Source organism: Watersipora subatra, chromosome 11 (assembly GCF_963576615.1).
Source record: "Watersipora subatra chromosome 11, tzWatSuba1.1, whole genome shotgun sequence".
In the NCBI taxonomy this organism is placed as follows: domain Eukaryota; kingdom Metazoa; phylum Bryozoa; class Gymnolaemata; order Cheilostomatida; family Watersiporidae; genus Watersipora; species Watersipora subatra.
The window spans coordinates 43002414-43016064 of NC_088718.1; the positions used below are offsets into that span (position 1 = coordinate 43002414).

The 13651-nt window shown below is 36.3% G+C and overlaps 3 protein-coding genes across 3 annotated transcripts; all 3 read right to left on the reverse strand.

Moving 5' to 3' along the window:
• Window positions 1–9720: 9720 nt before the first annotated feature.
• On the reverse strand, window positions 9721–10707 carry LOC137408093 (uncharacterized). Its single transcript, XM_068094486.1, has one exon. The coding sequence runs from the start codon at window positions 10705–10707 to the stop codon at window positions 9721–9723; it is 987 nt and encodes a 328-aa protein (XP_067950587.1).
• Window positions 10708–10971: 264 nt separating this feature from the next.
• Window positions 10972–11370, reverse strand: LOC137408094 (uncharacterized). The gene has a single exon (XM_068094488.1). It carries the CDS (start codon window positions 11368–11370, stop codon window positions 10972–10974), a length of 399 nt encoding a protein of 132 aa, XP_067950589.1.
• A 134-nt stretch (window positions 11371–11504) lies between these two features.
• LOC137408095 (uncharacterized) lies at window positions 11505–12143 on the reverse strand. The gene has a single exon (XM_068094489.1). The coding sequence runs from the start codon at window positions 12141–12143 to the stop codon at window positions 11505–11507; it is 639 nt and encodes a 212-aa protein (XP_067950590.1).
• Between the last annotated feature and the right edge of the window lie 1508 nt (window positions 12144–13651).

Below are 13651 nucleotides of genomic sequence, written 5' to 3' on the forward strand. Positions count from 1 at the left end.
TTTAACAAAAAGCAAGTATGAGCGTTCATGCGTCTGGAAGTTTTCTGCAAACTGGAGCAAAATAAAAAAATGTTCTTGTGATAAAGGGGCATTGTAGTTTGGCCCTAGCTTGTACATAAGATGTAAAAAATTTTGGCTAACGTTTTAAATAATTTAATGAAACCTTCGGTAATTGGACAAAAAAAACACAGGCTGATAAACTGTGTACCACAAATTCGTACCTGTAAATCGGTCCACGCCTCAAACGGTCGATGTTTATTACAGAAACCTTTGGATAAATTCAAATAATTATTCTTATAATTAAATATTTTTGCAAGATATTAAAAACGAAAAAATATTAGAGAACTTCGACAATTAAACAATGCCATAGACTGGTGAAATGAGCACGTTTTTTCTAGTGAAATGCGCACTGCTTCATAGTTCTACTATCTGTTGCACGGCTTTATTGTCGTACTGTTGGCCGGTCTTCATTATGATTAAAAAAAGCTTTTCAAGTGTTTATTGCGATTTTAGGTCAAATTAATCTGTCTATTTGTGTATAATCCAATCAGATGGGTAAGGTTTAGGATGTTGTCTACAAATAATAAAAACTTGGTAACATATTTAAATAGGTTTATATGTGTTTTATATCGTTATTATACTTAAATGACTCCATTGAAGATGGAGTCGTTGGTCAATTTAACCATGGACTCCATGGTTAAATTTGTTGATGAGATTTTGGTACAAGGGTTTGCGATGGTGTTGATGAATAATTTTCATGAGCTGTGTGCACAAATGCATTTATCATAAATCTCTCAAACAATTGCCTCGCTCGTGTTTGGTCGTGGGACAAGTTGCTGTTAATAAAATTTACTAATTCGATGAAAATTTTTACAATAACGTCTATTGCGGAAGGAAGTCATTTAATTCATGTATTTTTCTAATGAAATGGATGTCTAAACTGCCTATCCACTACCTCAGAGTTAAAATTGCATGTGATACGACATCATAGACCATCTCCAAAGAGGGTAAACTATTATTTTAGTGGAGAACAGCTGGCCTGCACAGCAAGAGTAATGATTCTGGGGTTTCCAAAGTGTGGTACAACTGACATGTCAAAGTGGTTTCGGATGCACCGCGAAGTGTCTGGAGTTATTGCAGCCTTCTTCAGAAGTAGTGCTGTAAAACATCTTCCAATACTTACTCAACTGTGTCCGACCAACTGGTTGGAAGGAGAGCCTAATATACAGAAGAAGTAAATATAAAACTCAACTTATATAAGCATGTGGCTTGTGAAAATAAGAGAAGTGCTTTTTGAGTTTAAAAAGTTAGACTGTGTTTACACTAAAAATCGGATTAACACTGTTAAGTTGATTACCAAAAAACAAAACATGAATTTATTTTCATTGTGATATTGATTATTAATAGTGCTAAACTATTTATATTTATTTGATTTTAAGTCGAATGTTTGGCATTGCATGAGTAATAAAACAATCACTTAATGAATTTGAGTAACTCACCCGGTAAGTCAGTAAAGGTAATCTTACCATTACTAAAACAATTATCATGTTTGCAGATGACTTAATAATCGGTAGGCGTGACTGTCAACCGAGCTAGTAAACGGCCTTAGAGCTTCAAGCGTGATTATTTCACCCGATGTAATGAAAGAGGTAATAGCTTGGCTATCACATTGTAGTAGAATAGATCGCTGGTCTGCTGACTGGGAGTTTCCAAGATCCAATCAGCTGCGATTTATATTTTTCATACCTAGATTTTAATCGCTACAGCTGGACAAACAACAAACTTTAAGATGTATATAGATTGTTAAAATAATTGAAGCCAGTGGAGAGATTCTAAGAACCCGGTTTTTCTGGAAGTCATTAGAAAGCATTAAAACTGCCTGTAATAATTAGGAAACTGGATGTGCAAGATTGAAAAGTTGTTCTTTCGAAACGATTCGATTCGACATGCGGAGCACTAACCATTTACATTTTTAGAAAAGGACCAATTATAACTATTTGTTTTTGTTGAACTTTAGTATTTAGTTTTGACCAGGTCTTGAGCACTTCAATAAGTCTAGTAGCTTGTGCAGGTGCATTTGAACTATTGAATAAGGAGCAACAGGTAGGGCATAACGTAAATACGTAACATAGTTATAGAATTAGATGTAAATCGCATGTATTTAGGTAAATCATGTGTTAGTATGTGAAGCATTGATCTGTAAGATCATACGACAAGCTGTTTATAAGCAGTAAATATTTCAACAGTTTTATCCAAGGTTAACAAAGGCCATCATAGATCCACTTCCTGCTGTTCTCAAGATATTTTAAGACTCATCCATTTAAACCCACTTCCCCAGCTAGTCAAACATGACATACTGAACTGATAAAACATGCGCAGAATCAAAAATTAAATAAAGTTATATAATTAGCAGTGTATTTTTAGTATGTGTCTAATTTGAATTTTTTCCTTAGATATGTGAGCTCAAGCAACTCAAAGACCACTTTTGGGGACTGCCCGAGCTGCAGTTTTATTGCTAAAGAAATGAAAGAGGAGGCTGCTTATATCTTGAGACGAAGCGCTGTGCAGTACCTCCAATATACGCTTAAAGGCAACTCCCGATTTGTAGTTACCATGAGGAATCCTCCAGACAGAATGGTTTCCCACTTCTTTCATGTTTATAAGATAAAACGGGTAAGTATGTACAGATAACCTTTTATTGACAATGACAATATTCAACCCTAAAAACTAAAATGAAACCTGACAAAGGTTAGAGTAGCTCCTCTGCAAACCAGCGGCCAGCTAGCTAAAGATGGTGTTTTAATAAAAACACCCAACAGCGGGCAGTGGCACACCGCTGTTGAAGCCAGTTAAAAATATTCACGGATATAGGAAGTGGGGAAGAACCATGTTTGCCTACGTCTTCATAGGACATGGTAAGATAGAAAATCCTCAACAAAATGATGTTTCTTGTTACATGTCAAAAAAGAGAAAGAACAATCGAAAAATGAGAAGAGAGAAATTAGGGATTATTGAGTCTGTTAAACAGGCATATTTTAAAAGTTGATAATTTAATAGCATTGCGAAGATCTCGGAATTATGAACTGAAGGTTGGATTAACAGGAAGTTTATAAACTGAAACATTCGGTGGTAGACGTTGTATGTTGGTGTCACAAAATAGAAAACGACGGTGGTCTAAAGTTTGTGCAAGACTAAAGGTTGAATTTAATAATACTAACAGTACAACGTCAATACAAGGTCGCAATGATGCTTGGTATAGTAGCAAATTTTTCAATATAGAAAATCTCTTCCTCACTAACTTTGTACAATTCTTCTTTTCTCTTTCTGTCATTATCACTAAGTATGCTTCAACTTCAATACAAATCATAATGTTTTTATATAATGATTTTCAAATATACTTTTTTAAGTTACGTACTTGACATACATGCCTATACAATATTATTCGCCCCATATTTTTTCTACCTATATTTTATATGTACTGCATTTGGCATGATTCTTTTTAAAAAGTTGTTTTAATTGTGTTGATTTTTTATTTACAAACGTTTGTTTTGTTTATACCTGCAAATCGACTAAGCAAAAGCTGAACAATTCAACTTTAAACTACCTACGAGTATTACCTCTAAAAACCTTTACGAATAAAACCAAAAATCACTTTCCATGTTATATATCCTCACAATCCTTTGAAGCGGACCGGTTTTTTGCAGCTCTGCATTAAGATTCGCTCTTTCTCCTTCTGTTGCGGTCGGTCGAGGTGACTAAAACCGTCTCTGACTGTGATTTATGTATGATAGAAAATCTCTAATCAGATCGATTACAAGCAGTCATTTGCCACAAATTTTTAGTGATCTGCCTCCATTTTAAGTTCCTCTTAGCCACATCATTTTAGTGAAGCCTAAGCCTTTCTTGATCTCGTTTGCCATCACATTAGTCATTGGCAATATGCCAGGCTAATAGCAAGTGGCAAGCAGCTACATTACCTGTCACTGTTTATAAGCTTTTGTTTAATATACGTGCAATGCCGTTAATTCGGCTAATATATCTATATACAGGTATATTCATAGCTCTCTAATTGCTCCTGTAAACAATCGTTCAGATCTCTGCGTCATATAAGAGAGTTGATGGAATCACCCTGACTGAGACATAATCGAGGCATAAAAGCTAGATCCTTACTGCAATCCTATCACGATACAAAAGACTACTTTTATCTCTTATTTGATCTCTTACCTTTAGCTCTCATTTTCACGATTGTTGTAGAAGGGCAACCCATACCTAAAGCACTCTTTAGATGAAGTTGGAAATTCCTTTTTCCACACTTTGGTGACTGAATCGATAGAGTCTCTCAACTTGTGTATAAAGGAATACGGGAGCACATTCTGCGCATTGACTAATGCCTCGTCTACTGCTCATAAACATCCGTATCTCTTACCAATGCTGACATCTGGTTGCTATTCTGTCCACATCAGAGAAATGTTGAAGTTTATTCCGAAGGTATTCAGCTATACACAGAGCAGGACACAGAGCCGTGTCTGATATTTGTAGTTCATACAAAACTTGTAAACTCACAGCTTTCTCTGTAACCTTTTTGGTTTTAGTTTAAATAGATAAAAGTTCTGCCTGTTTAACTTTGAAACCAAGCTAAAGTTGGAGATAAAATTTGAGTTTTTGATAATTTCTTGGCTCCAATTAATTTTATTATCACTTATTATCTTACTTTTTAAACCAAAAAAGCTCTCTATTTTAAGAGACTGAGATTGTTTCAGAATTAAAAAACCATTGAATATTTTTCATGGCAATTCTGTAAATATTAATGAAACCATGTCTGAATTTTGGGCCTCAATTATATCACACTTTTTAAAAAACTGACTGGAGTAGACAACTATAAAACTGACTGGAATTATCTTATCAACTATCTTATCATTTTCAAGTATTTTAATATTAAAGTTTTAAACTGCTAGGGATTTTTAGACCAAAAATTTTTCCAACTTTGCCGGATTGCTTCTTAACCCCTTAAAATAGCATCTTGAATAAGAGTTAACCAATCAATATAAAACTAGTGCATTGGTTGGTTAATCAGCTCAAGCATATGATTGCCTGATGAGTCAGCCTATGTATGTTATTCATTGATTCTTCAATCTAAGCATATTATGGTTGGTCTCTCTACCCATTCATATGGTTGGCTGACTCCTTCGCCTGAGCTTATGATTGATTGGTTAATCAACCTATGCATATAGTTGGCTGATGCCTCAGCCAAATCATATAATTGGTTAGTCTATCAGTCTAAGCATATGAATGGTTGAGTCTTTAGCGTAAGTGTATGATTGGTTGATTCCTAAGCTTATTAATGTTATTGGTTGTTTCTTCAGCCTAAGCATATGATTGGTTATTTCTTCAGCCTAAGCAAATTATTAGTTATTTCCTCGGCCTTATCATATGATTGGTTATTTTCTCAGCCTAAGCCTATGATTGGTTATTTCCTCAGTCTAAGCATATGATTGGTTATTTCCTCAGCCTAAGCATATGATTGGATATTTCCTCAGTCTAAGCATATGATTGGATATTTCCTCAGCCTATGCATATGATTGGTTATTACCTCAGCCTAAGCATATTATTGGTTATTTCCTCAGCCTAAGCATATGATTGGTAATTTCCATAGCCTAAGCATATGATTGAATATTTCTTCAGCCTATGCATATGATTGGTTATTTCCTCAGCCTAAGCATATGATTGGTTATTTCCTCAGCCTAAGCATATGATTGGTAATTTCTGTAGCCTAAGCATATGGTTAGTTATTTCCTCAGCCTAAACAAATTATTGGTTATTTCCTCAGCCTAAGCATATGATTGGTTATTTCCTCAGCCTAACCATATGATTGGTTATTTCCGCAACCTAAGCATATTATTGGTTATTTCCTCAGACTATGCAATTGATTTTGACTTGTCTCTGAAAACTAGCCAGATGAAAGATCGGAAAGTAATATTAAATTAAACAAAATACAAATTTAATTCAACGACCAAAGATGAGCGAAGCGAGTGTTTGGGAGCTTTATGATAAATGCATATGTGCACACAACTCATGAAAATTATTCATCAGCTGCCGTCCCAAACCCTTGTACTGAAATCTCATCAACAAATTTAACCATTTTTCTATGGAGTCGTTTAAGTATAATAACAATACAAAACAGATATAAACCTATTTAAATACGTTGCTAAGTCTTTGAAAAGTGTAGACAATATCCTAAAACTAACCCATCTGATCAGATAATACATAACTAGTCAAATTAATTTGGCCTAAAATCGCCATTAAAACCTGACAAAAGCCAGCCTTTGTTAATAAAAATTAAGACTGGCCAAAGAAACGCCGATAAAGTCGTGCAGCAGAGAGTAGAACCATTAAGTTGTGCGCATTTCACAAGAAAAACATGCACATTTCACCAGTCTATGGCATTGTCCAATTGCCAAAGGTTTCTGTAATTAACGTAGAAGTACTGAAAAGCAATCTTCATTGTCATCAGGTTTTGTTGATGATACTACGGCTGTGCCCAATATCGCGGTAATGCCAAGCCGTTTTTAATATCTGCAAAATTAAGTTATATACCTACACTTTTTTTTGTAGATATACAGCTATTTCTATGACAATCAACTAAAATCTGTTTAGATTTTTAAATTCAGCATAATTTTCTGCATATAAATACAAAAATCTAGATAAAGATCACTTCTTGATATTGGTTGCTATGACGTTTTGAAATGTAAACAAAATTGTGCATTGGTTTCCGTTTCCCAAACTTTAATGCCAGTTTTCTCAAAACTATGTTTTTGCACTAATGGTAAACATGCATTTAGTTTATTGACAATAAAATCTGCTGTAATTAAGCTGGAATCAAATTTTTTTGCAAAATAACTGAGAATTTTCTCCTGCTAGTGTAGATAACTCTAAATCTCACACACCCGACTTATCTATGGTTTCTCTGATCATGACCCATTTCTTCACTTCGGTTACAGATCGCTGTCAAAACCATTCTACATTCAAGACAACCAACTTTCAAACTGTGTATATTACACAGCAGCTTGCCATTTTACTTCTAATTTTGCATTTCTCCTATTGCAGGGGGAGAGATACATGTATAAACATATAATCTTTTCCTTTCATTATTGCTGTTTGTTGAACATAATAACACCCAGTACATTACAGCTACCATTGCAGCTACCATTGCAGTTCTCCTATTGCATTGCAGTGCCATTTGACTGCTAATATTGCATTTTTCAATCAGAAATACCCTTTCTTTTTTCCAATATCACGTTGGTCGTGGGCTGTATGACAGGGGAATTTGTAGTTTTAGAAATTGAAATTTAGTATTATTGATACATTTCATATAGCATAGTTTTGCTATGTTGCTGTTACCTGCTTACACATTCCAAACATTTTCAGCTGTTTGCAAAACCACATGTAACTGTTTAGTAGATGTTTCTGTTTTGCTGTTTACAGGAAACTATCTATTTTTCCAAACTAGAAGAATATTCTAGCGATGAGGGTAAGGCGATGAAAGGAATATTTGAATTTGTCGGCCTGTCTTCAGAAGACGCTGACAATCCGGCAAAGGCTAATAAACAAGTGGTTATTCAAAACCAAGGCTATAAGTCTAAACCAGTCTTGCCTGAGACGTTAGAAGCATTGGGCGCTTTTTATAAACCATTCAATGCTGAGCTAGCAGGGATATTAGAGAACGATAAATGGCTGTGGTCTTAATTTTACCTAGAGCAAACAAAGTTATTGATTTATGTTTAAGGAGGGAAAAAATGAGACCTTTAATAAGAGAATGCTAGCTGTTACATTTTATTAAAATGTATAGGTAATCTGAGTTAAAACCCACAGCTAATTATCATTCTTTAGTAGGTTCAAAATAAATCAAAACAGCCAGCGTTTTTTGAGATTCATTTCATTCCTTGTTATGTGTGTATATACTTGCTCATGTGTTTGAGTAGATTTACAGCTGCACATAAACTTACAAAGAAGAAATTATATCTTTTTTCTCTGATATTTTCTTTTTTTTAAATTCAGTATGTCTCTAAATTCTAGAACAATTTTGAATAAATATTTTTTGTATTAATAAATAACAAACATATTATTTTGTGAATATCATAGTCAACAAATGGAAGGTGATTGCTGGGTGTCTGAATAAATTTTTTAAAAACAACATAGCTACTGTCAATCTGTCACAAATAATATGGAAAACTCGCAATTACCCATACAAAGGTAGGCTTTTGCGCGTGCTTTATATGTGCCTGCATAAAGAAGATTTTAGCTATAATTTATTAAGCACCATGTAACAACTCTCGGATTGTTAAGCTTTAAGATTAACCGATGTAAGCTGGTAGAATGGTGTGTGGTTGTATATTTTGTTCAATATGTATTTCTACCATGTAGTAGGCTACACCGTGACACTAAAAATTATAGCATAGTACAGTTGGTAAATTCACAACGTAAATGATATTGTAATATATTAGAGTAAGTCAGCAGCATGCATATGCAAATAGTATAAAATTGATTATAACAACAATCTTAACATACAGTAAAATGCCAGGTTCGTGGTTGCAGAAAAGATACAAATACAATAAAATTGCAATATTGAATTTATAAACTTAAATACCTTAATGCGGCCTTCTAATCCTGAGAGTTATTATGTTAGTTGATTGAATGTCCAAGCAGAATTAATTGTTCTTTGTATATCAAAAGTTTATTCTATTACTTCGTTTATATGCGTACTGTCTCTCTTGAAATTTGAGCTGTAACTGTCTAGCGTTGGTGAATTCAAAAGTAGATGCGTTGACCTTAGATATGATTGTTTGGTAGGCCAACAAATATGAGTGAAGTAAAACAAATCCTTTACACTCCCCCCTTTAATTTGACACAGGGAGGTGGCAAATTAACCTTTTAGTAATTATTTTAAAAAGTAAACTGAACCACGAAATACCAAGGGCTAATTTATGGAGTTGTTCGTCATACTGCTAACATGGCGTATATGTATGTATATTATGTTCATGAGGGTATGTATGTGTATGTGATGTATGAGTTAGTATATGTGGTTAACGTGCTTATGTTCTTGTAAGTAGTATTGAGTATGTATGATGTGAGTATACTTGGCACTATGCTTGTTCTGGTCTGTAAATTAAGACTACCTTGTGAGCTGGTCGCTTGTAGAAAGATTCTTCGTTATCCTTTTTGTTTCGTTTGTCAGCTTGTTTGTTTGCTTGTTTCCTTACTAGCCCGTCAGCACTAGGCATAACTTTTTTCAATCTTTCCTAGGGGCCAGTGATTGCGGTTTGTGTCAGGCTCTTTCACTATAACAATGTCACCAACTCTGAGGTTAGGCTTCTGGCCTTCCCACTTCTGCCTTGGTTGCAGAGTTTGAAGGTATTCCGCTCTCCAACGTTTCCAGAATTCTGCAGCTAAACCCTGAACTTGAATCCATCCTTTGCGGCTGTAGACATCTTCAGCGTCAAAATCACCTGGTGGAGGCAGAACAACTGCTGATTTAAGGGTTAAGATCATGTTTGGGTGGAGAGGTACACCTTCATCTGTCATTGTCAGAGGCCTGCAGTTAATGATGGCCATTATTTCATAGAATAGTGTACATAGAGAAGATGAGTCTAGCCGAGAGTGGTGCCCTTTTAGCAATCCATCCATAACTGCTCTGATTGATCGGATCTGAAGTTCCCAGATGCCTCATATATGGCTGGCATACGGGACATTTGTTACAAATTCAATGTGGTTGTCAGTTGTGAATGTTGAGAGTTTTCCTGATTGTATTTGTCCATGAAGTTCATTGGCGGCACCAATAAAATTTGTCCCTCTATCTGTGTGTAGCTGACGCACAGGTCCTCTAATAGCAATAAAACATTTTAAATCATTTAGACAGGCGTCTGTAGTCATATCATCTATCATTTCGATGTGTATAGCTTTTGATGCCATACATGTAAATATAGCTCCATATTTTTTGATGACAGAGCGTCTATCTTTCACTAGAAATGGTCCAAATACGTCACACCCTACGTAGGTGAATGGTGGTGAAGGTTCTGTTCTCTTCTCAGGGATTGGAGCCATTTGCTGTCCTTGAAGGTTTGCTCTGAGTCTTTTGCAGATTGTGCATGAGTTGATAACTGATGATATGATCGAGTGTCCTGCGACCCAATATCTTCTGAGGTGCAGTTGTGCTAGTGTTGGTCGTCGTCCCTGGTGGCCCGTGAGAACATGGTAGTGCCTCACCAGTTGCATGGCTATGGGATCCTTCGGTAGAATTATAGGGTGTTTTTCACCATATTCTAGATAATGACCGTACTCTAGTTGGCCTCCAACTTTGAGGAGTCCATCAGAGTCCACAAATGGGTGTAATTTGCAAAGTTGCTTGGTTGCTTCTGAGTGTTCTAGATCTTTTTCATAGTGTGGGAGTTGCAATAGCCGTATAATGGTTTTTTCTGCATAGACTTGAGCTTCTACATCAGACTTAACTGCTAGTTTCCTCAGATGTTTGTGACTCAGGAACCTTTTGTACTGCTCAAGGGTGGAGATCAAGTGTACCATCCTGTTCCAGTTAGACATGTTCTTTATAATTTCCAAAATGTCAATTTTGTTTTCTTGTCTACTCTTTGTCATTGATGTGAGTGTATGTGCAGATTTCCTGACGTCATCAGTGTTTGTCTGTAGCTCTTGCATGCTTAGGTAGTCTGGTTGCATTAGCAGTTCAATTGGCTTGCATCTCATAAAAGAAGGTCCTTGTTTCCATGTACTGCAGTCAGATTTGTTGGCTCTTAATCCGTGCGATGCATGATCTACGGGATTGAGTTTGGTAGGTACATAGTACTAATCTTTTGGTTTAGTGTAGTTTCGTATTTTTTGTGCTCGATTTGCAACAAACACTTGAAACTGTCTCGTGTCATTGTTTAAGTAACCCAAGACTACTTTAGAGTCTGTGTAGTACTACACCTTGCTAATGCCGTAGGTTGTCAGTTCTTTACGAACAAAGTCTGTGAGAAGTGTTGACAGAACCGCTGCTTGCAACTCAAGACGTGGAGTAGAAGTGATGTTGGATGGGGTCACTCTAGCCTTAGCATGAACCAACGTTACGGTTACTTTACCACATGCGTCTATAAGTCTCAAATAGATTGCTGTTCCATATGCATCATTGCTAGCATCTGAAAAACTATGCAATTCTGCTTTAGCTATATTTCCAAATTCTGGTGGCTTGTAGCATCTTGGGAATTCAACTGACTTGAGCTTCTCCAAATTATTGATCCAGTTCGTCCATTGGTTGGTAAGGTCAGTTGGTAGCCTTTCGTCCCACTCTAGGTTGCGCCTACAGCGTTGCTGTAGAATCATTTTCCTGTGATTACAAAAGGAGATATCAGGCCAAGTGGGTCAAAGATTGATGCAACGGTAGATAAAATTTTCCGTCTAGTTAAATCTTTTGTAGTCATAGATAGCTGGTAAGAAAATTCATCTGAAAAAGTATTCTACTGAATTCCCAATGTACGGTGAATACTGTTGTCTGAGTCGAGTAGGCTTACATTGTTGCAGTCGTTTCTCTCTGTCTCTGGTATGTTTGCGAGAAGTTCTGGGCTATTAGTCACAAACTTGTGTAGACGAATGTTTTCTGTTTTACAAATGTCTACAGCCTGGTTTATCAATGAAGTGGCTGTGGTTGCATCTGCAGTCGAAGTCAGTCCATCATCAACATAAAAGTTGTTTGTGATAAACTCTTGGGCCAACTTTTGTTTTCCATCTGTCTCAGTCAGATACCTTAGTTCAAAAGTGGCACATGCTGGTGACGATTTAGCACCGAATAAGTGCACTTTCATTCTGTATGTCACCTTTTCATCTTTGTCTGTAAGCCAGAAAAATCTTAGATAGTTTCTGTCGTTCTCGTTGACATGGAATTGGTGAAACATTCTCTCAATGTCACATGAAAGGGCTACCTTCTCTTGTCGAAATCTTATGAGAATGCCCAATAGACTGTTTGTCATGTCAGATCCTGTTAGTAGATAGTCATTTAATGATTTACCTTCAGTCTTGGCTGCACAGTCAAAAACCACTCGTATTTGACTTGGCTTTTTTGGGATGGTAAACCCCAAAATAAGGTATGTACCAGGCATTGTCTTCATGATTTTTCACCAGCTCTGCGTCTCCATTGTTTATGATAGATTTTATGAATTCTTTATATTTTGCTTCATATTTTTTGTCTTTCTTAAAGCGTTGCAGTAGCAGGTCGAAGCGATGTTCAGCCAATTTCTTTGTCTTTAGTCATAAGCCTTTTGGTTTTTGTTTGAATGGTAAAGGCATTGTTATGTGTCCAGTTTTTTCATCTTGGGAGGTCTCCTTGGTAAGCATAGACAAGTATAGTTTGTCATTAATAGACAATCCTGTAGTTTCATTAGTGGGCTGAAAATCTGATTCTAAAATGTTCAAGATCTGCTGTGGTGTGGGCACAGATGAGTCTGGTGCAAACACGACTTTTTTTCTTAGTAGGTTGTCATCTTGCACTTCTTTAGTGATAATTCTGTGAGTAAAGCATTTGTTGGTTTGATTTGTGTTTGCTTGATGGTTGCCGGTGATGCTCCAGCCTAGTACCGTTCTTTTGGTATAAGGTTCTTCTTGTGTGTTGACGATGACTTCCAGTGGTGTGTGTGCAGCATTAACATTTGCTCCCAAAAGGATTCCAACGTCGATGTCCATGAGAGGAGGGAGCTCGTTTGAAATGTGTCTAAGATGTTTCCATTTATTTGCTGCTTCTTGGGTAGGGATATGACCTTTGTTAATAGGTATTTCGGTAGCAGTTGTTGTCATTGAAGGCAGTTTAACAGTGTATTGCTTCTTATAGCCACGTAACTTAAGCCCTTGTATTTGCTTGTTTGTTACCTTGGTTTGTTGAGTCATTGTGTGTAGCATCAAAGGTTGCTCTACTGTATCAGATGAGGATACATTAAGTTTATTCATCAGATTTTTGCTGATAAATGATCAATCTGACATTGAATCCACTAGAGCATAAGTGAGCAGTTCTTTCAATGACCCTTTGTATCCAACATAGACGGGCATGATGAACATACCCATTGATTCTTCAGCACTTCGAATACTGTGAAATGCTGCTTCCTTAGATTTAGTGTTTCGAGATGTCGGTTCAGTGGCATTAGTTTCTGTTGCATCAGCATTTTTTTGTGGTTTTGGTTGTTCGTTCTTTAGTTGAACAGTTTGACTTGGTTGAGATGGTTTGCTTTGTGCCTGTTGATCATCTTTTTTGTTGTTCGTTATCTTGCTGTGGTTGACTGTGGCATGCCCTTCTTTGCAGCCAAGAACTTGGCACTTTATTGGCGTTTTGCATTCTCTGTAGCCGTGCCCTGTGCTTAAACAATAGAAGCACAAATTGTTGCTTGCTATAAACTGCTGTTTGTCTTCTTCAGACATTCTAACTAGAAATCCACAGTCTGATGTAAAGTGGTTTTGCTTCTTGCACTTTATACAATGTTTGCCCTTGTTGTGTGATGTCTTTGACTCTATAGCGTGACACGTTCCTCTTGAACGGGATTTGTCAGTTTTTTTATTCCTTCTCTCTCCTTTCTTGTTGTTATCTGTGTCATTGAGAGGGTTGCATGCAACCTTTACTTCA